Here is a 22381-nt window from a genome sequence, read left to right as displayed (position 1 = left end):
AAATTTGATGTAAAGCACTAATGAAAACCATGTGTGGTTCTGCAATTTAGTTTTAAAAATAGCTTCTGACTTCAAGCATTACTATGTGACCCCACCGATGTATTCATGTTGTGCATTCAGAAAAGTTGTTTTAAAGCAGGAGAGTGCTATTGAATCTCTCGCAAGCCAACCCTGCTAATGTACCGAGCATATCAAGTGCAAAAATAGAAAGCAGGGAGATGGGATCAGGTATGTGCTTCTTGTACGAGGGCTGGCTATGCCCTACATTCAGCCAGCCCAACGTGCCAGCTCTGCCCTTGGCTGCATCCTGTGCTCGATCTCCTCCAAACGCTTTAAACCCCTTCCCCTCCTGCCACACACCCTGGTTTCTTCTCAAACCACCGTGGGACACATCCTGCCTCCAGACAAGCAGGTTGGGCTCCGGGGAGCCACAAGGCGAGGGCGCCCTGCTACCAGCCCTGTGGGGCGCCATGCAGCTCTGGTGACCACCTCAGGGTGGCAGTGAGCCCAGCGGTGGCTCATGCTCCCCATGCAAGAGTGATGGCTGATGGCTTTCCATCACGGCACATCTTGAGCTCCTGGCCCCGCTCTCCCCATGGCCCAAATGTTCCCCTAACCCCATCTCCACACAGGGCTGGCGGCTGCAGGATCGGTCTTTCTAGAAGAAAGCTGGGCAGGAAACACTCTTCCTGTCTTGCAAAATTGTTCCTGTTCCCCAGCAGTATGGAGCTAAAGCCTATTTGTATTTCTTTAGTTAGTTCTGAATGCAAAACAAGGGAGGGACTCACTAGGGATGGGTGAAGAGCCAATGTGCCCGGGGTAGGGCTCCCCGGAGCTGCACCTCCCTGCTCTGCCCATCTCCAGGGCCTCCCACATCATAGCTGAGCGCTCCAAAGCCTGGGCTGCCGCTGGCCTTTCCACTCCGCTCTCCTCTTTCTCCTCCTCCCATCCACAAATGCTGTTTTCTGCCTTCAAAAAAAAGCCCTGCCGAGATGGAAACTCTCCGGTGACGAGCCAGGTCCAGCTTCCGTGCTTCTCCCCGCCGGTGCCACGGAGCCCCAGCAGATGCAGCGCTGCCGGCCTCGGCTGCGCCGGGGGGGCCCGCAGCAAAGCTCATTCCCTGACACCGCAATTCCCTCGTGGTGCAAAGCAGATGTAAACTCGCCCTCAGCAGCCAGATGATGTAAGGGGAAATCTTTAAATGGCAAAGTGCCAGCAGAGCTGACCTCCTGTCTCTTCCCTACTCCCAAATCCCAGTGCAGCTGTACTCTGTTGATCTCCGTGTGCCACAATTAGCCTTTAAGGAATATGGCAAGGATTCATCTAGCAGAGCACTGCTAAGGCTGCTCTAACTCACACCCGGGACAGCGCTGACCCAGCACAGCTCTGCAACTGGGTACGCGACACACCGTTGACCAAAATCTTGCTTCCCCCAAAAACGCTCACTGCGTGCAAGGGCTGATGCTGCGTGGGCATAGGAAAATTTGTGGTCCCTTTTCCACTGCAGGCTGGGAGAGTGGTTAATCTCAGTGCCATGCAGTGCACTGTCTTCGCTGGGATAGAGAAGTATGCACGTGAACGCGCAGGCCATGCCACAAACCCCAGGATCTCCCACAAGCTCATGGCAGAGGGCATGCAGGCCCTGCAAGCTTTGGGAGCAGCCCAGACTGCAATGCCAACCTCCCAGCATGGTGTTTAGTACCAGCCTTGAGCTCCCCAGCTCTGAAAGGGGTCTGGAGGGTGGTCTGAACCTCAGTTTTCCATCTTAACCTTCAAGAGAGCCCACATGGCTGGGCTCCGTAATGCAGGGCCCACTCTGGTGCACACAACACTCGCGGTGCACGCCAGCGGCCTGCCTCCAGCAGATCGCTGCAAAGCAACAGTCAGGGTCCTACTCGGCAGCAGGGATTTCCCTGGGAATGGGCCTGAACTGCCAGAAAACAACTTGCCGTTGCTTTGCAAACACACCTCTGCCTCAGCAATTTCCTTTTCCTCTATTGATTCAACAGCATCCCTTATTTAAGCCACCGTCATGTTTGTGAGAGGTGCCCGCATGATCTCTGGGCTTTCTCCTGCGACACAAGGGGTCTAAACACAGTGAGACCTCCTTCAAGGCCTAAGGTTCTCATCCATCAGCTGGGAGCCTCGTTCAGCTAGCTTGCCTCCCCGCTCACCCTGACGTATCCCGGGTATGGCCCTGGGGCTGGAAGCCATGCCTGCTCCTCCAGGCCCAAGCAGCATCCCCACACCAGCTCCCCCCAGCCTGTGAGGCACGGAGAAGCAACCGAAGGGTCACCAACCCAAAAGCTCCCTGAAAAGGAGAAGACACACTGAACCTCTCTGTGGGACCTGTGGTTCGCACGTGGAATAGGCCTTGGCATCGCTCTGGCCTATACCTTGAGAAAGCAGCTTGGGGCAGATGAGGGAAGCTCTGATTCCTGTGGTCGGGCCCTTCCCACCGCGGCTGAGACAACAAACACGAGAGCAATGGTGTACGTTCTGTGATGTGGGCACCTGCGGAACTGGTTTGAAATATTTTTTTATATTTTTTTTTTGAGGCTGAAACCACAAAAGACACAACTCTGAATCACGGCCAACCTGAAAAACAACAACACGCTTCTTGAGGATGAACTGCCCCCCAAGCCATCCTACGTCAAAACGTTGTTGTCCAACCACTACTAATAACCTACTTTGTAATCTACTTTACCTAAACATAATTTCCCATTAAGTGAAGTAATTCATTTTACTTATAATCCTCCTCATGATGGCATTTTATTCGGGGAAGGAGAAAAGACATCCTCGGAAAGCAATGAAAACAAAACACGCACGGGGAGGTCAGAAGAATGTCAAAGATAAAAGGAATTTGTAAGACCGTGGGACGTACAAAGCTCAGCCCCCCAGACAGGATAAAACAAGGAGTATAAACCACCTTTATAAGCCTAGGAGGAGTCGGACATCTCTTGGATATGTCTGAATAAAAAAAGGAGCAATTGATACTGCACTTTATCATTAGCCAAAAAGCCACAAGGACTACGGTGCCTGGGCAGAAAAACAAATAATAACCCATGAAACTGTTACATGACCTAGATTTCGTTGAGGACTGCGGAAGTAATTTTTTTTTTTCTGCAGCATCTGCTGCCGTTTCTTTTCTTTTCTTTGAAAAAGTGAAATAAAACACAGAAGCCTCGTTAGCTCTAATGCTGGTATAGCCAGCCATACATCATTTACACTGCATCATTTAAGGGCAGACAGGGCAAAACACACGCCCTCCAAAGCACTTCCTCTCCCCGAGCCTCTGGCTGTGTTTCATTTTTGAGAAGAGAAAATTGTTTTATCCAACGAGGAGGCAACATTTGCCCCATTTTTAATATTTCAGGCTGACTTTTTAACCACTCAAAAATGCGGTTTGTTTTATGCAGGTGCAGCCTGAAGCTAGCTCATGATGTAAGTGAGAGAGAGGGTCTCTGAGGGCACCTTTCCCAGCGTGCTGGCGTTTCACTTCGCCGTGGTTAATCGCTGCACACCAATCTCAGCAACTGTTGACACAAAATAGGTGGAGATCAGGTCTGTGCAAGCACAGAATACCAGAAAGGCAAACTGTATGTAAACACACTTCAGATAGATTTGACAAGAATAGACCAAAACCTGACTTGCAAAGAAATGACAAACAATTACTTTCCCCTTCTCTCTGCCTCTCTCCATATATATATATTTATTTATTTGTTTTTTTAATATCGAGGCTGCTTTTTCTGACAGAAGCATCTCTAACCCAAAAGAAATGCTGAGCCCCGGGACCTCTTTACAGAAGGCAGCACGGAGCCCTCCCCTGGATTGCAATGCAGCATTTCCACAATACAATAGCACCCTGGATGTTTTACCAAGCTCAACTCTTGTTTTCAGGCTGTGCACACCTGAATCTCAGCCTTTTAAGAAGCAGCTAACAAAGACTTCTGACCCCTACCCTGATCCTGCCCTGCAAAGCCAGGGCAGGAGTGGAGAAAAGAGCAACCAGAGAATGTTTGAACAGTGCCTTTTAATCTTATCTTCGTGACACCTGACAGCACATTTGTTACAGAATATTAATGCATCGACTAAAAAGTTTGTCAGGTACAAAACCACCGCGGCAGAGGATGGAAAGCCCAAGGGAAAATATGAATTTTGCTGCACGTTAACTCCTAAAGTGCCGAGCACCTCCGGCTCCTCTGCCAGCAGGTAAACGGTGCTGGCAACATGCAGCACCCTGCCACGGGAACTGACCTTCCCCTCTCTCTCACGAGAAGCTTCTGTGCTGCCATGCTCTTGCAACTGTTTCCAACACCATTTATTTATTCGCTGGATGCTCAGGCTGCTGCTAATTACTTTGTTAGCTTGTGCAAAATCACTCCACGTTTGCTGTTGAAATAAATGGCGTTTCGTCCGCTGGATTTGCCCATCCCAGACCCAGGGCCCACCAGAGCAATGTTCAGGGGATGCGTGGTCCCCTGACTCTCTGAGACAGCGTGACCATGGTTTTGGGGCAGCTTAAGCCTCCTTCCAGCTGGGGCAAGCGCAGGCTGCAGGGCTGGACTGAGCAACAAGCCCAGGGACCTGGGCTGAGTGCCCTTCCCCCGCTTGAGCTGAAGTCCCGGATGACAAGGGGAGCGTTTCCCCCTAAACTCTTTTTATCTTCCTCCTCCAAGCATCTGCCCCTTTGGGAGAAACACGTGCCTTTTGTGCCCAAACTGCGTCCCTGCTCCTTAGGCCTGTCCATCGAAACGACCCCCGCATGTTTACACCACTGCGTCGCACTTTTAAACGGCTTTACTGAACCAAAACATGCCGACAAACTCAGTGTGCTTCTAAAACCCGGTGATACGACAGTACCTGATGGCTCTGAATCCACAGCTCTTCCCCCTGCAAGCTATTTGCTCAGCTTTTCTAATAATACCTTGCTTGTCTGGCAGCTCTCCAGGGCTGTCTAAGGCAATATGCAAGCTAAACATTTTTCGTCTGATTTCAATATTTTCTTACGAGTAACTATACAGTCTTTTACCTAGCGAGTATTCCTGATTGCTGTAATTTAAGAACAGAGAAATAGACTACAGATGTAATATTATTATTACAATTGGCATTCAAGGTGAAAGGCATAACAATTAGCTAAGACTTAGTGAAAACATAAATGTAAAAATCTGCTTTAAAAGCCCAGCACATGGTATGTTTAGAACAGCTAATTTACCGCACATATTCCGAATTGCTCAAATGGTACAACAATTCACCCAGCAAGATACTTTTTAAACATTTTTCTTGGGGTTTTGTGTTTTTTGGGGGGGGAGGTGGGGAGGTATAGGGTGTGATTTTCACATTGCAAACACCTAATGTCTTATTTTTCTTCAGAATAACAAAATGTATGTGTTCTTTAAACCTGGAAAATAGATTATTTCTTACTTCTATTCTTCGGGGTTTTGTATGCATTCCCATTAAAGAAGCAGTGTTTAAATGACATCTGTAAACATATTCTTGAATTACAGAAAGAAGAAAAGTAGAATAGTTTCCAAAATCTGACAGTGTCTGATTAATTTTGCATTGCTGAAGTTGAGAGGATAATTTGTGAATGTTTTAACATTTACAAGTAAATAAGTACTTGCATTTACTGTATCTGATTACTGAGAAAAGTATTTGTTATGTTATTACACAGATTCAAATTGCATCTTGACCTTTTCTCGTTTAATCTGTTTACTGCAACAAAAGCAGTAATAGATAAATCTGAAAACAAGCGTATATTTTACCCGCCTCTAACTAAAGATCCCCGTGTGTGGCACGCTCTGCAAAGCAGCAGAGCGAATGACTTGCCTGTTTATTGTATCCTGCGATTTGGTAGGCAGTGGGGGGTGAAAATCCACCCCTGCATATAGGACCGGCACCTGCTTTTGCTGTGCTCCCTCCTTCAGGCCTCCTCCCCCTCTTACACCCTAAAAATAGTGCTTAAGTGGGACTAAAGTGGCGCGCTGGTCATGTGCTGGCCTTTTGCTCGGGGTGAGTTTCACCCTCGGCGAGGGAATTAAGCAAAGCTGATGTCTGCACTAAATGCCCAGCCCCAACCGAGTTTGGCCACCCCCTCAAGGGGCTGCCGTGGAGCTCGGCCACGTGCATGTGGGAATCACGGGGCAACAGCAGCCTGTGGATTTAGGGTGTCCGGGGTGTGATTTAGATGAGCCAAGCCCCAGGCACGCTGAGATAAATAGGACTTCTTTCCAAAAGGTGGTGGGGCGGAGAGCTGTGCAGCTGCTCCTCCTTCCTCTGCATCTCTCCCAGTCTGCATTGGATTTTTCATCTTTTATTTTTATTTTTATTTAATTTCTTCGTTATAAAGTTTCAGCAAAAATAACTTCAGCTGTCTCCAAGAATGAGATTAGGGAAATTTGCATTATTTGATCATTTTTTCCAGTGTGTTTGGTTGGTTTGTTGTTTTTTTTTTTTTTTGCAAGCCTAGGAAATTATACACAAAAATGACATTTAAAGAAGCCAAGGTCATAAAATCAAGAAGTCAAGAGGTAGGAAACTGTATTGCTAGAGCTGCTTGCATCCTATTTCTTAATCCACTTTATAGGCAAGCAGTACGGTCGTCGGCTCAGGGTATGATTTTTTTATAGAGCCCAAAGCCTCAGTCACCACAATGACGGTTATGTTACGAGAACAAATCACTATCGTGTAGAAAAATTGATCTCTACAGGAAATAAACATCATCAAAGTTGAGTGAGTAAGGCAGCGAATGGCAAGAAAATAAAAGCTCCTGGCTGGAGCAGCTGAACGCAGCGCTGGAGGACGGGATTTTTAGCTGCTGCCTTGGACTGCTTGGGAGCTGCTGAGTAAATCCCTGAAACCTAACTTTTCACCAGCAGTTACCAACTCCTTGTGTCTCTCCTCTGTGCCCAGCACTGGAGCTTGGAAATGTTAAATGCCAAGACACTAAAAACTTGGAGTTTCCATGAACTTGGAGATTGTTGGGCCTTTGAATGTGGATAACGTGCCATCATTGTGAGTCAGCTCAGTCCCAAACCGACACCAAACCAGTGGATGGGTTGGACCTGAACCTCCCGCAGGCTCAGTTCCTCACCTGTAAACCACAATACTATGCTCCCTCTTTGCAGGGGAACTGTAAATATATCATGCACATGTATGCATATACAGGTAAGTGGAGGTCAGTGGAGAACCTGGGTATTACAGTGGTAAGCGCTACAGGAAAGCCCATCAGGAATTATTAATTCCATCTTCAAGCATGGTTTGAATACGGCTCAACAAATGAAGCGCTGACGAATGAGGGTAAGATAAAATATTGACTAGCTGCTCCAGCATTGTCTGGTCTGTGCCCTAGATAACACAAGGGCGTTTTGGAAAAAGCAGAATGGAAACACCTAATAAAAGGCTGGCGTTCCCTCGCTTTGGAGCTTTACGAATTTGCAAACTTCATATATATATATTTATAAAATCATTTTAATGCAGTTGCATGCATTCTGTGTAGAGAGAGAGTCACATATAGATATGTAAACACAGAGAGATACATAGGGGCATTATTATACAAATACACAGACCTTTACCTGTGTATTCCTAGGCTTTCATAAAGCAAAACCAAGCACCTGACACCTAATACAGTCCTTGATGAGAATTGACCTCTCTCCTTAGAGTACCATGAGTAATTATTTGCCATTAGTTCTTAACAGGACGAGGTTCAGCTGGGATGCAGTAAACAAGGAAACCGTATAGATTGTTCAATATAGCCTGGCTGGCTCTCAGCTGAGGTAATAAGTGATTGTATCACACCTCCTGGATATTTCAATCACTGAGCGGTGGTTTTTATCACAGAGGAAAAGCACCTTATTAACCTGCACTTCGTCAGGTCCCTTCCATGTCCATATATGCAACGCTGTCAAGACTACCCAAGTTGCCCCTTCCAGCTCACGTTGTGGTGCTCTGAACCCCGAAGTGCTGTGGGGTTAAAAGACTAGCAAGGTGAGGACCTGACCAGTTCATTTAGACTGACAAGGTATCGAACTTGGCTACCTCCCTACCTGCAAGAGTTTTTGCAACACAGTAAATGCTTCCCGCTTCCCGCTTCCCACGGTGCAAATACCCAATTGTGGCACAAAAGTGGTCGGTCCTAAGAGGCAACACTGCTGATTTGCAGGCAGAATTGTTACTAAAAAAAAAAAAGGGATATGGAGGGGGGAAATCCTCCACATGGGTTACTAAAAAATAATCCAACACACACACAAGAAAAAGGGTCAAGTTAAAACTGTGGTATTTTTAAAGACATGCACCCTCCCACTGGTAGGTTTTATGGCACGTCTCACATCATCACCCCATTCCTGTGACTCCTCCGCCATCAATAGGAGTTGTGTGCATCAAGCCGGGGAGCCCGAACACCGGGCAGGCCGTATGTGAAAAGCACCATTTTTTCGTTACGGCCGAGAACTAAAGTATGCAACTAGCATATACTGTAAAGGCATTCAAAATATGACAAAAAAATTGTTCAAATGCTTTCAATCTGCAGAAAACAAATGCTCTCTTCACTGACTTCTCTGTGGCAAACTTATAATTCTATCCAGAAAATCCAGCATTCCCAGTCTGGGCTAACGACCATGCTACCAGACATGAGTTTATGTTTTTCATGCACATTTCATGTATTCCCACATGCTGTGTTGCTGCCAATAATTTATGACTGATCTGCACCCAGCCTGCCCTTCAGCATTTTATTTAATCTCTGCAACAGTGATTTACAATGACTCATCATTAATACAAAAATGTACATGTGTGTTAACAAGTTGGGAAGAATCTAAGGAGGAAGGCGAAATTTTTTGAAAGTTGTGGCTGAATGACTTATGAGCCTGCAGAAGAAAGGCGAAGCTAAACCAGAAACGATACGTTAGCTCTTCCCCGCAGCGAACAATTTGGGCAAAAAGAAATGGTTCTCATGCACGCCGCGTTACACAGAAATGTATTTTTCAGGGAAAGGATGGGAGAGGGTTGCCCGCGCACCCAGGACCAAGTAGCTGTTGCTCACCCCATGGCCAGCTGCTTCCTGCGTGTTTGTGCAACCTGCACACTCAGCCACAGCCCCACAGCCCCCTTGCTCTTCTGCACCCTCCACAAACAGCTGGATTACTACACCCTAGCATTTCCATCCACCACCTGTGATTGAAAAAGCCCTGACCGGCTCTACAGTGTTAAATCTTGTGGGGCTGGGGAGGGAAGGGGAATTCTCTCAATAATTTATACAATTGTAACGCCACGGCAGAATTACCAAACGAGCTCAAGCAGAGGAAGCCTGCCCTACATCCACAAGACTTCAGTTATAATGTATTTTGACCTACTTTTTTTTTTTCCTTTCCTTGCACATAAGGAACTTATAAAAACACATCTGACATGAAGCCAAAGTAAAACCCAAATCCGAGGCGGGATGGGTACTAAAAACCGCCCTGGAAAGTCACACGGGACAAATCCCACCAGCTCTAGTTCAAAGCATCCCATGCTCATCATTCTGAAAATCTTTGATGGACCATCCCAAACTGACCCACGTGCCCAGGCTGGATCCTGCACTCAGGCCAGGCCCCCTGCCCTTCCCTTTCCCTGTGGTGTTCCTGTCTGAATCTGCTCCCACCTTCACCCACAGCCTCCAGCCTTCAACGCTCACCCAACATGCAGTTCTGGCTGGAAGCTGATCCGTGTCCTCTCCTGAGCTGCTTCAGCCATCCCATGTCACCCAGGGGAGCTGTGCTTCCAGCCTGGCTTTGCTCATGCCAGGAGGATGGAAGTGAGAGGACAGGCACCTGTAGGAGAGGGGGTTCGACACGCCGAGGAATCTGCTCCTGGGCACTCCAAAGCAACGCACGCCTGCTCCACCCTACCATTAAATAGGATGCCTGACAAATGCAGACAGCCCCTACACCGACCAGACCAGACCATCTGTCTTTCAACCACAGAAATGAGGGTATCGACTGGACAAAACCTGGAGGATATAAAGCTGAAACAAACACTATTTTTTTCCTCGCTTGAGCCAAAATACTGCAGTTTGTGTTTACTTGTAACATGTATTTTATGTTTAGTGCCTTTCATTCCTCCATTCTACAGTATCTTGGAAGCCTACTTCACATATACTAAGTATTTGGTATTTCCCTTTATTCGGTGTCTTAAAGGGCTTCAAAAATTGATCTCCCAGGGCTGCTGTGGGGTCACAGAAATTGATAACCCTTACAAGCTATGCTTATGTGAGCCCGCCTGCGTCTCCCAGATAGTGCACTTTGTAAATTAATCCTCCAAAGGCAAATATATTGTAAGTAGCTTGTTATCTCTAAAGTACTAAATTGAAGAATACATGGGATTATATTGACAGAAATTACATTTTCTGTAATGGGGTTTAATATATCTGAAATCTCTCCCATAGGCTCCCACTCTCTCTAACACAGGAGGGTTTGTTAATGTAGGTGCAATGGACATCAAGACCAAATTTATTCACCAAAATGGATTAGGCCATGTAATCAGACCTTCAGTAATATTAATCTCTGACACTTACTGAACGGAAAAAAATACTTTTGTCTGCAAACTGGCATTCCTCCCTCCCTTTTCCCCAGCAGGCTCGCCGTTCGCCTTGGCCATTTTCTGGGTATTACTTCAAAGAGGATAAGGTTTCCCATCATAAACACTAATCTAAAAATATTAGGACAATTAATTAGATACACTTAGTTTTACAAGGTATTAGATTGCAATACACTTCAAGTATGACACTAGCTCAGGGACAGTGGGATAAACCTGCATTTCGGTGCAGGAACAAAAGGTAATAAATCAGACATTTTTTAATGTGTTTGCTGTTGTTTTCACACTTAAATCACAAGTAATTTTCACTGGGGGCCTTCACCACATCTCCGAAAGTTAGCAACTCAAAATCCACTGCACAAACAGCACGGATCCCAATTTCCTTAAAACAATCACTACTACAGCAAATCAGGGGCTCCAGCAACCCTCGGCCAGAATAAATAAATACACTTGCTCCACACAGTACTTCAGCAGGAAAGAGCCCAATTGTCCTCAACGTTTGTTCAAGCTTTCAAAAACTGAGTGTTTTAAACAAACCAATAAATGGATATAATGATGTCAAGACAAAAAGAAAACCCCACCAACAGCATTAAATAAAAGCATGACAGCAGCACAAAATAACAATACAGTCTGCAGAAACAGGGCCGATTGCCCATTTTTTCACCCAGCTTCTCAATGACAAAGTTCTCCAAATGGATGTGGCTCTCTATTGAAGAGGACACATCCTCATCCAGAAAGGAGGACTGGTACCCAGATGCAAACCCACTGAAATCGCTGAGAAAGCGATGGGCAAGTAAAAACTGCTGGTTTTCTGCAGCAGCAAACCTCCTAGCTCCCATCACGGAAACCACTCGCCTGGCTCTACCACTTTTGCATCGATAAACTGCTGGGGGAAGCAGACAAGGCAAGGTGTGTCCTCAGAAATGCAAAGCGTTAGCTGGAGAGTGCCAGCAGCCGTATAGAAACACTAAGGAAAATTACTTACCAATTGTTCACTTGAAGTATAGTGAGCCCTGTGTCTTGTGCCAACTGCTTTTTCTGTTCTTCTGAAGGGTAAGGGTGCTATAAGACACCAAAATAAATATATACATTTAAAACAATGTATTTTTTTTGCCTAGTTTCTATTAAAACAAAACACAGCAACAAAACAACAAAACAAAAAGCAACAAAACAAAAAAAAAAGAAAAAAAAAACAGAAGCATGACATCTGTTATTGAAAGGTGAAAATGCTGAGGTGTGTCACTCTTTTATAATTATTAATGGGCTACTACATCACTTAATTAATGGCAGTAAAAGACAAGCCAATTATAAAGATTAGTGAAGTGGAAAAATAACTACTTAGGATACTGGCAGTACCTTCATACTCAAGAAGGATATTTGTTGCATTAGATGGAAGTTTTTACACTTGTCTTGAATGAGTGATTGGAGTCAAATCACAATTATTTTTTTTGTGTATTTCACAAAACAATGAAGAATGCGATATAGCACTTCTCCAGGATACTAAAATGCCCTGATGATTTCTGAGATAGTGAAGACAAATCTTGCCAGTGCCCCAAAATAATTTGCAAATAAGATCAGCATCCTGAACATAAACAAACGCCTGCATTTTGAACACAGGCCAACACAAGGTCAGCGATCAGCACATTTTTGCCTGACATTAACATAGCTGTGCTGCACTAATCCTAAGAGACAGAAAATAAATACTGGTTTAATTGAAGATAATGTTAAAATTAAATCATAAGTTAAGTTTCTTGTGAGAACTTGATTGCTTTCTCAGAAAATTCACTTCTGCATGAATACAGATTGCTTAATAAATCAACAGCAAGAACCACATCCAAGTTCGAATTTAGAAATGACATTAGCAATATCATTTCTATCCTTTCCCTCCATGTAAAAACGTCACTGTCTCGCAAGGAAATGGCCAAACATTACAAACGTAGCAATCCCCAGGAGAAACCCTGCTCTGGCTCACAAGTCAGAAGGCTCCTAACTTGGACGTGCAAGTGTCAGCGCACATTGACTCCAGATCTGGGCTGCTGCAAGGCACTTCATAACATTTCAATAAGATCACTTGATAAAACTGTTTAGACCTACCCAAACATTGCATTTAACAGTTGTTTGTCAGAAAGCATTTGCTGTTATACACACATCCGTTTTTTCCCAAATAGGCCCATATTCTTTGGATGTATTCTTCAGCATAATATTACAGGAGATGTAAACTGAAACCTTGTAAAGTGTAAGAATTTAAAACCTCATAAAAGTCAGCGATCTTATTGGGACCGTAACTATTTAGCAGCTTTTATATACTCTTGTAAACAGTTTAATCTGACATCTAATGGCTCCGTTGCAGGGCTGAATTACTTCACTTCACCAAATATGGATTTTTGCTGTAGCATCCTGTTGCCCAATGTGCCCATTTCAAAGCCCACTGCCATGGCCATCAGCTCCAGAAGACACGCTTACCCTGCCAAACACGGCAGGGACCTTTCCATTCTTCCACAAACACAGTTCTTGACAGTAAGCCCGCAGATAACCTGCGCATCTGTAAACAACCCGCTCTACTTTGTGCATGGATGTGGAAGAGCTCCACAACCACAACGGGGAGGGGATTTCACTTCTTTTTACGGGTGATTTGCATTTTACACATGCTGAAGTCCAGCATGAATTTTAGAGTCTGCCTTATATACGTGTTCATCCCCAACAAAGTCATACTTGACTTACATCCATCTATCTGAACATAACATTTTGCTTCTCTTCAAAGAAAAAAACTACAGAGACAATTTGCAACATTTTCATCTTTATAGCTTGCTTCCCGTTTCATTACTTTGCTATCAAGCAAGGACAAAATTATACTTTTTTTCTTATTTCACTTTGCCACCTTACATGTGATCTAATTTTAAGTAATTGAACAAACTGTGTCTAATTTCATGCAGCAAGCAATAATTACTAGACAGCCTCTAGCTATTGGAATTGAGAACTCTGTCTCCATTAAGCAATTTTCAATTGTTCTGGACTTTTTTCCAAATAGACAAGGCTGGATAAAATTAGCCATCAGAATAATACAGTCACTGTAAAAATAATTGCTTTAAAAGTCCCAAACCCCAAATTCCTTAAATTGTGGGATGTTTAAGGTCATCTGATTTTTTTTTCGGTCTCATAGCCTAGCACAGCATAAACTTTTAATTTAATAAAAATCTATAACTGGCAGAATCACGTGGCAGCCACGACTTCATGTCGCTAATCCCTCTCAGCTGAAGGTTCCCAATGCGGCAGGCTTTTCAACTACAACTGGGTGTGTTTAAAATATCTTAAACACTGGGCATCCTTATTATATAAGCTTTCTGCAGATCGTACCAGTTGTTCCTTTGTAGGCTAAAAAAAAAAAAAAATGACTTGACAAAGAATCAGCAGGCCACAGGCTAGGTTGCTATAAAAACATTCAAAGCCTTGTTGAATTCCCACCCACAGGGCTAGGAAGGCCTGGGCTACAGGCAAAGGCAGACATCACGTTGCAACAGAGAGAAAGGGGGAAACCCTGAGAACTGCCATTTTATGAAGAAATAGGAAATTCACTCAAAAGTGCTTTTGCTGATCTTTATTTCACCCAGGCAGCAAAAACAGGCACTCTCCTAAAGCTTTATAATGGTTTGTTTAAAGACGTTCAGATATGTATGGCTTTAATTGGGTATTTGCATGTGTATATATTTTATATATAATATTTGCATGTGTATATATATATATATATGGAAGTGTGGTATACATACATATATATGTGGAAGTGTGTGTCTTAAAACAATGCCCTGATTCCCGTTGGCAAGTACACCTATCACTCCAGATCACTTTGGGATATCAAAGCAAATTGTACCACTGTTCGATAAACAGTGACTCGAGACCTTTACTTTGTTGTGTACATTAGCTCCTACCATTATCTCTTAAAAGCTTAATTATTTGCAAACAATTGATCAAGATGGGAATTTGAGAAAAGATATGCTGGACCACCGGGAGAGCTGCAATGCATTAGGAGAGCAAACAGAATTACCTTTAGGTCTTACAATAAGAATTAACGATTGGGACCGTGCATGGGGCAGTGCAAGTAGCTGTAACGCTCTTGCTGGAGTGTTTTCCATTTGATCTGCATTAACACCTCAAGAGCAAGTGAAAGCCATAAAACGGTGATTACGTATAAGAAGGCTGACCCTCCTTCCCAGAACCAGCCTGGGGATGCTGGAATACTGCAGACAGGTTTCTTGCCAAGGCCAGAGAAAAAGGGCAAATCCAAGAGGAAAAATAAAAAAATAAAAAGGAAGGAAGCAGGCACATTAAAAAAAAAAAAAAAGGCATTTGAAAGAATAAGGCTGACAGCAAATGACTGAGTCCAGCTCCGATATTTTCTGATAATTCCTGCTCCTTTGGATTCAGTAATGCTCCTGGAGCATTATGGAGCTGCATCCACCTAACAGTATGAGCCCTACTGCTTTTCCCTTACCATAAATCTAACGCTGAAATGTGGATTGTTTGGCACCATTAATGTGTTTTTGAGGCTCTGTGGTATTACTTTTAATAATGACTTAGTACAGAAGTGATTGCTTAATAACACCATCAAAGTCTGCATGCAAATGAAAATTATCCTTGGGGGATTTGCCCAGGGTAATATGAACAGTTAAGGAACATTTGAAAAGGTAAAAATAACTATGCAAAATATGAGTCAGAGCAGTCATTTTAGCAGTAACAAAGAAATCAAAGTGACAGAGAGAAAAATGTAACTTTTCGTCATATTCTCTCCTCACTGTTTTATGAATGGTATTTAGAGAGCAGCAGTCTTAATGAAAGCCCTTTTTTAATGCAGCCAAGATCACTTTCAGCAAAACAAACAATAAGACTTTTTTTTTTTTTTTTTTACCACCTTTGACTACAGCCAGTGGGTAAAGTCTACAGAATATACAGATGGAAGATGTCCAAGTTCCTATCTTAATGATCCTCCTTGTCCGAACGTACTCCTTTCATCAAATTTTCCACCACAAGCTGCCCGTGCTGGATGCCGGGACAGTGATAGACTTTATCTTATCTGTGCTGGTAAAGAAGTATCAATAACACTCCCTCCCCTTCTGACTTGCCCACTGGAGCAGCACATCCTAATGGTCACAGAAAGGTTGAAAACAATCCCACATGGGGCTTGCTGCTGAGATACTGGGGGGCAAAACTGCCCCTTCCCACCCCAAGACTGGTCATTTGGGGCAGCACAGACACCCAACCTGCCAGCTGGCCCCACCAAAGCCCAGCGGCAGGAGTGATTTCCCAACACAACGTGGCACACTGTGTTATGAGGGGCAGGGGAAGGGGCCGGGGAGGAACTGATCTAACACGGGGAGCGGTGGCAGCGCTCCAGCATCACCCTTATCACGGCGGTGCTGCCGCTTGGCTGAACGCGCTGGGAGAGCCATTTCGGAAGTGCTTTCATCCCCTTCCTCCAGCCCTCTGCCTCCTCCGGAGCTAAGTTTAATGCACCAACACGAGATGACCTTGAGCTAAGCTCTGGTATGCGATGGGAGAGAAACTACCCCCCAAAATTTACACCCTCAGAAGTCCCTATTAACCATTTTCTGACCTCAGCAAGAAAAGAAAAATAAAACCACATTAATTTAACATTTCTGAATGGCAACCCAGCCTGCACCTAACTCGGTAACTGGAATAAAGCCCCCCAGTGACATGCTGAACCCTGAATCCTTGCTTTATCCAAACTCGTGCAGGGTCAGCCAATGCGCCGGCGCAGCGCTTGGGGGCTCTCCCCTTCCCCTGCCTCCTCCTGGCTTGTGTTTGAACTGTTTACATTGGTCGCAATCAAATTGATCTACGATATATATATTTTTTAAATATCCATAATGCTTTCCTATTGTCTCTTAGCTTTATGAATTAGTTTGACTGTTCCTGTGAATGCCTTTTTGTCTCCTGACTGCACGTTATCAAAGGGACACTTTGTGCCCACCATTTGCATTACAAAAGCAGTGCATGGTGCAGTCTAAGAACATAGCTTGAATTTATAGCAGTTGAGCCCTGGGTCCTCACACATACTGGACTCAGAAAGAATAACAGGGGCTCCTGCCTTCGCCAAGTAGCCAAAAATGTTTGGATCACTATCAGCGAAGTCACCAGACTTCACCTGCTTCCTTCACTCGCCATTCAGAGGGAGTGATACAGAGACTGCGTTCAGCCTGCTCACCTACTCTGCAGGCTGCGGGGATCACAGGCAGGCTCTGTGACCTGCTTTACATTCAGGCCGTAAAAAGTTGCCAGGTTGACGTGAGCTGCTACGGGAAAAAGAAAAAAAAAATTCAACTCGGAAGCCGAAAACTTGATCCTATTTATCACATGGGACTGGCTCGCACGCTGGAGGAAACACTAAACACTGAGCAGGAAGCTGTTTTATTGGAAATGCATCTACTAGGATAGGAAGAAAAACCCTTTGCAAAGTTTGCACAGTCTTTTCCTTGGCTGAGAGCAGTGAGTCAGTCTGATAATGCTGTTGAAGTGTTAGCTGGCTTCGGCATTTAAAACTCCTCGTTGCTTTTTCAGCGCAGCAAGAAAACACAGTCCATATGACACGGCCCTACTACAGACAAAGCCAGCCTTTTCCTCTTTCAAAAGAAAATATTTCCTCAACTTATTATAATAGCTTAATATCCCTGCAGTAAGATTTTCATAGTGTTACTGTTAATAAATCCTGGTGCTGCCAGAGTTACTGAACTGCTAACTGTGATCGCAAAACCAACAGGCGTGCTCGGTCTTGTAAAGTTAAAAATGCAGAAAAACATGCAGTGTGACACATCCCTTGACTGCTGCATCTCTCCACTACTACAGCAAGGCCATACGTCGCAGCTTGACTTCTGTGTGAGCTGATCCCTGCGAGGTGGGCTCTGAGAGGCTTCCCTTACAAAAAGGCTTTGCAGGCAGCTTTGGCAACCACGCCAGAAATAAAAGGGGGAAAAGAGGCAGAGTCAGACTCTCCCGAGGAAAACGCATGCTGTAAAGCACAGAGCCAATCCCCCCGAAGTTTTAACATCCCAACATGTGCTCGCAGTGCGAGCTGATTAAACAGGGCTGGCTTTGCTTTTGCAGGCAGGGGGCTGGGAGATGGGGGAGACTTTTGATTTGTGGGGGCTGAAGACGGGGAAGAGGTATGGGCAACAGCGACAGTTTTTAATGAAGGAGTTGTGTTGGGGGGGGGAAAAAAAAGCTCTCTGCTTCTCTTATTTCCCATTTCCCCTTTTGTAAATAATTTTCTTGCAAGAGTTGTCTGTGAACAACTTTTGGCATTTGCTAACATAAATATCCTTTCCAAGGCTGATGGAGCGGCATGGTATGGTTTTGGATGCGCTGCCAATACTTCTCTGGTGGCCCCATCAAATTATTCATAATGTGAGCACTCATTAAGGAAAAAAAAGTTCAGATCATCCCTCGCACAGGATATTACAGAAGTCAGAAAATGGAAAAACCTTTTAACTGACCTAATCCATCCCCTGGCTGCTACAATATTATTCCTTCCATACCATATATTATTACCCGCTGCCTTTTCCAGTTCAGCTCCAGCTAGTCCAAGCCGTGGTGCTCCTGCTATTTCCTTTTGGAGACACTCTGATAGACCTCAATGTTTGGAGCTTGCTCCGGCGCATACCAGCTTGCAGCTGAAGCTGTGTCCATGCAGACACTCCCCCGCCATACCAGGGTAATTGAGTGGAGATTTTCCCATCTCATACATTCCTTTAGTGCCTGGATGTATGTGCATGCAGAAACACACACGGGACTTGCACACACACATCAGCTTCTCTTAATAAGCTTAAGAAGTGATTTTTTTTGCTCTAGTGTCAAGACAATTTGTGATAATGGGACATGGCCAGTGCACTTTCCCTTTCTCTGCCCTGTTTTTCTTTATTATCATCTTATTGCTGTGCCACAGCCTAAAAATAACCAAGGACAGGGTAATTAAAGCAAGTATTGCATCCGAAAGATCAGCAAAACTGTCTTCAGCACAGCACTTGACTGAAAACAATGAAATATTACATCCAAGTGACACCAAAGTAACTGAGGAAATGCACCATCAGACTTCCAACCACATTAGAGCTAAAATCCACATCCTATAAATGACGGTTTTTAGTTAGAAGGCCACTGAGATGGCAGGAAGGTGAGCTGCATCCCTGCACGGCATCCCAAATCCCCCCTGCCTCTCCTGGGTGAGCGGCAGGGAGGGTTTTTTTTTTATCTTCTTCTGTCCCCGGTACGTTAAAGGAAACCCTAACTACCTGGGAACTCCATAAAAGTGCTTCTGTTGTTTTCAGAGGCAGCCTAACACAGATTAGCTCAGGTAAATATCTCCTAACCAGAAGCCTTTTCTCAGCAATAAGTCACTGTCCTTATCTACCTTAAATGACTTTCTAAACAGGTGGGCTCGGAAATAACTCCACAATCTCTGCTAAACGCCAGCGCCAGCGGTTGTAATCCCACAGATCTCCACCTAAAGCTTTTATTTGTGCTTTCTGCTGGCTTTCTCAGGCTGCCTTTGGCATTTCAAAACGTACGTGGGGGATAAAAACGCCCCCACTGCACTGTATCCATCCCCAATGGAGTGACAAGGGAGAAGGAGCAAGGTCCTGAACATCAGCCCCCGGCTATAGGATGGAGCAGGAGCTTTAGGGAGAATCCTTAGGGAGACAGCACCCCAAACAATTTGGGAAGCCTCACGCCACATTTTCCCATGGAGGGACCAAGCAGCCATGCAAAAGAAGTTCAAGGCATCACACTGAGGTGCCCATCTCCAGTGCCAACACAAGGCAGGTTTTACATTTGAATGTTTTCTATTAAAAAAAAAAAACACAAACAAACAACAACAACAAAAACCACACCGAGGAAAGAAATGAAAAGATATTGCTGCTATTTTGCAACGCCGCTTTGTTGGCATGGAAAGTCCTTGAACAGATGCCCCGTCCACCATTAAATATTCACAACGTATCCTTGTAAAAGAATAAAGCCCGCTCAACTTATAAGCAAAAACACGTGTTCTTCATTAAAAAAAAAAAAAAAAAAAGATGCATTTAAAGATCCAGGAGGGGGAAAAACAAACAAACAAAAAAGCTAGAGAAACACCACCATTCTCAGAAGAAGCAGAGACTCTTGGAAGTAGTGCACATTCTCCGGCGTTAATTTTCCCACTTAAATTACAGTGATGCAGTAGCCTCATCTCATTAGAGATCATTGTCCCCAGTAGACAGTTGTGTTTATGGGGGATTCTTGCTGTTCCACACCTGCTGCTCAGGTTGCTACGTGATCAAGCCTGCATACAAACAGCAGTCTTGAGGTTGCTGGACTGCAACTGATGAGCCCGGGCTAATTCAGGGGTGATTATGTAGTTTACTGGACCACTAAACCTCTTTAAGCTTGTAATTACTGCCTATTTGAGTAAAGAACATTCAAAAGCAATTCACTGCATCATGCCTGCCACAGCTGGAAGCAGGCTGCCAGCAGTCTGCGGGGACATTAAAATCTGCAGGGACGGGGATTCAAGCACAGCTCGTAGGCACTCACGGCAGCAGCGGCAGCCAAGTGTGTTCACATTCCAGCTCACCTTTTCTGACCAGGCGTACTATTAAAGGTGCAATGGAAACTATAGAAAAGCAATAAAAATGACATATAATGGGGCATAATTGAAAGAACTGCATTTTAATGACTCTCCCCCTCTTCCCTCTTCTCCCCTTATATTGGCTTTAAAAAAAAAATAAAAAATTGAGCCTTTTTGTCATGACAAGGGAAGGCCTTTTGCAAAATGGGAAAAGAGCTGTATCCATGTGAGCGTTTCTCTTTTGAAAGTTGGGGGGTTTTTTCACGTTTTGAAGTTTTGGGGAAAAAAAAAAAGTTCCCTTGCCGAGTGAATGCAGAGTAATTCTTATTATGTATTTGCCATCAATGACAACGCGCAGGCATCTCAATTACTGAAACTTAATGAAAAACTCCAAAAGCATCCTCTCACCACTGCATCACTTACAAACACAGGGAAATGACCCAAACCACCACATTGCAAAACAACTCTGCCCTGCACAGGCACACAAAAGTCAGGCACACAACCTTATTATAGGCACGAGGTGGGTTTTTTTTTCATAACAAACACACATCCCTCTGATTCTTTTGAGTTTTGAACCACTCGAGACCTCATTTTCAAGTGTGCCTCTGCAGCTCTCAATGAGTGGGAAGTTATTAATAGAAGGAACCTTGGTTTTGCACAGCTAGGAGGCTCTGGGAGATGGGGATGGAGGAAGAGCAGCAGATAAAATGGGACCTGTGACAGCAGCTGAAAGGTTGGTAGTGGTGATTTTCACGACTGCGCAAACTTCAGGTCCAGCCAGGACTGCTGTGGCAGAGCCGGAAAAGAAGAGCAGTGGCAAACCCCATGGAATGACAAAAGGAAGAGGCCAACGTTGCTGCCAAGCCCTGACACCGCGTTGGCATCACCAGGAGCTCCAGAGAGGTGGCCACTGCTCGCGGGGCTCTCGCTGGGGAGCTCCCTGCTCAAACCTCCCTCTGGGTTCCTTTCCCCAGCCTCTCCATGAGACCATCTCCCTCTTACCTCAATGTGTGAGGTCCGGGAGATGGCCTAACGAGCTGCACCATTAACTACCTGCATGAAACCTACTTCAAAGCCTTGCTGGACATTAGCATAGCACTCATCAGTGTCGTCTCCCTTTTCTGCTGACAACTGCCACAGCTGCCTGGGAGACCGGCGCACGTGAAAAGCAAAAATCAACAAGTAAACTGAAATAAATCATTCCTATTGATACAATTAACACTCGACTGAAGGTAAATTTAAGGGATGGAGCCTCTTTCTCTCCTCATTTAATAAATTACCTTGTTTTAAAAAACATGGAGATTTCATCTATAGTAATAATCTCACTCTGTGTCTAGAGAGGGAAAGAGAAACAAAACGTGCCCGCGTGAGCATGCTGCTGTTAACAAACATCAGCTTTTAAAGGAGACTACAAAAGAATTCAGGAAGTTTATTCTTAAAAAGCATGTAAATTCCCAACCCACAACAATCTTCTCACTACCCCACCTGAGCTCCAAAGAGACACAGGCTTGTATGCTATCCAGCCATCGCTCCTATTAATATTCATTAGGAAGGTCGACTTGCATTTTCATAAGCTGCAAAGGTGGCAAAAGAAACAATCTGAATTCTTTAACACACAGGCATTATCAATTCAACGTATGCCAAATAGGAGCGCATACAGATCTGAGGAGGAAAACCAAATGCCATTTACCTGTGCTAGAGCCAGCTTTCACTTTCCAACACGGAGCGAGCCGTTTCAGGCTCTCTCGTTTTACTCATCCCAGCTTTTACATCCCTGGCAAGTTCATTCTCCATTATTTTTACCTTTAACATCAAAGTCCCTCATAAATTACCTTCATTCCGTAGGTCTAGAGTTCCCCTCTGTTAAAATGGCCCGAGTTCAGTAAGATTGCATATATGAATAATACAGCCAAGCCTCAACTCTGCAAACTTGACTAAGCAATTCTGCTTTCTGACTAGAGAATTCGTTTATCTACACAAATTCAGCGTGTGAAATCTCTTTGACTGGCTTCAGGGTGCCGAACTGTGCAGAAACACAGACTTTCTGACCAGCCTGGGCTAAAATTTAACTCCAAGAGATGAACTAAGAAGTCTCCAAAAGAAAACAACCGCTCTAATTAATTATTTACCCTACTTAGCAAAGAAACCTGGCTGATAACACTAATGAATTTAAGAATGAAACAGGCATGTGTTGCCAGGATGATATTT

At 44.6% G+C, this 22381-nt stretch overlaps 1 protein-coding gene across 5 annotated transcripts in view; it reads right to left on the bottom strand.

The window, feature by feature from the left end:
- Nucleotides 1-22381, bottom strand: part of MEIS1 (Meis homeobox 1) — a 198184-nt gene that overhangs the window by 10947 nt on the left and 164856 nt on the right. For all 5 annotated transcript variants that reach the window (XM_080587075.1, XM_080587074.1, XM_080587077.1 and 2 more), the window contains one exon: nt 11552-11628. In XM_080587075.1, the coding sequence (XP_080443201.1) occupies nt 11552-11628 (77 nt within the window). The remainder of the gene's footprint in view (nt 1-11551; nt 11629-22381) is intronic.

This window comes from Anser brachyrhynchus (assembly GCF_964034855.1).
Source record: "Anser brachyrhynchus genome assembly, chromosome: 3".
NCBI lineage: Eukaryota > Metazoa > Chordata > Aves > Anseriformes > Anatidae > Anser > Anser brachyrhynchus.
This window is presented reverse-complemented; position numbering and strand designations above follow the sequence as displayed.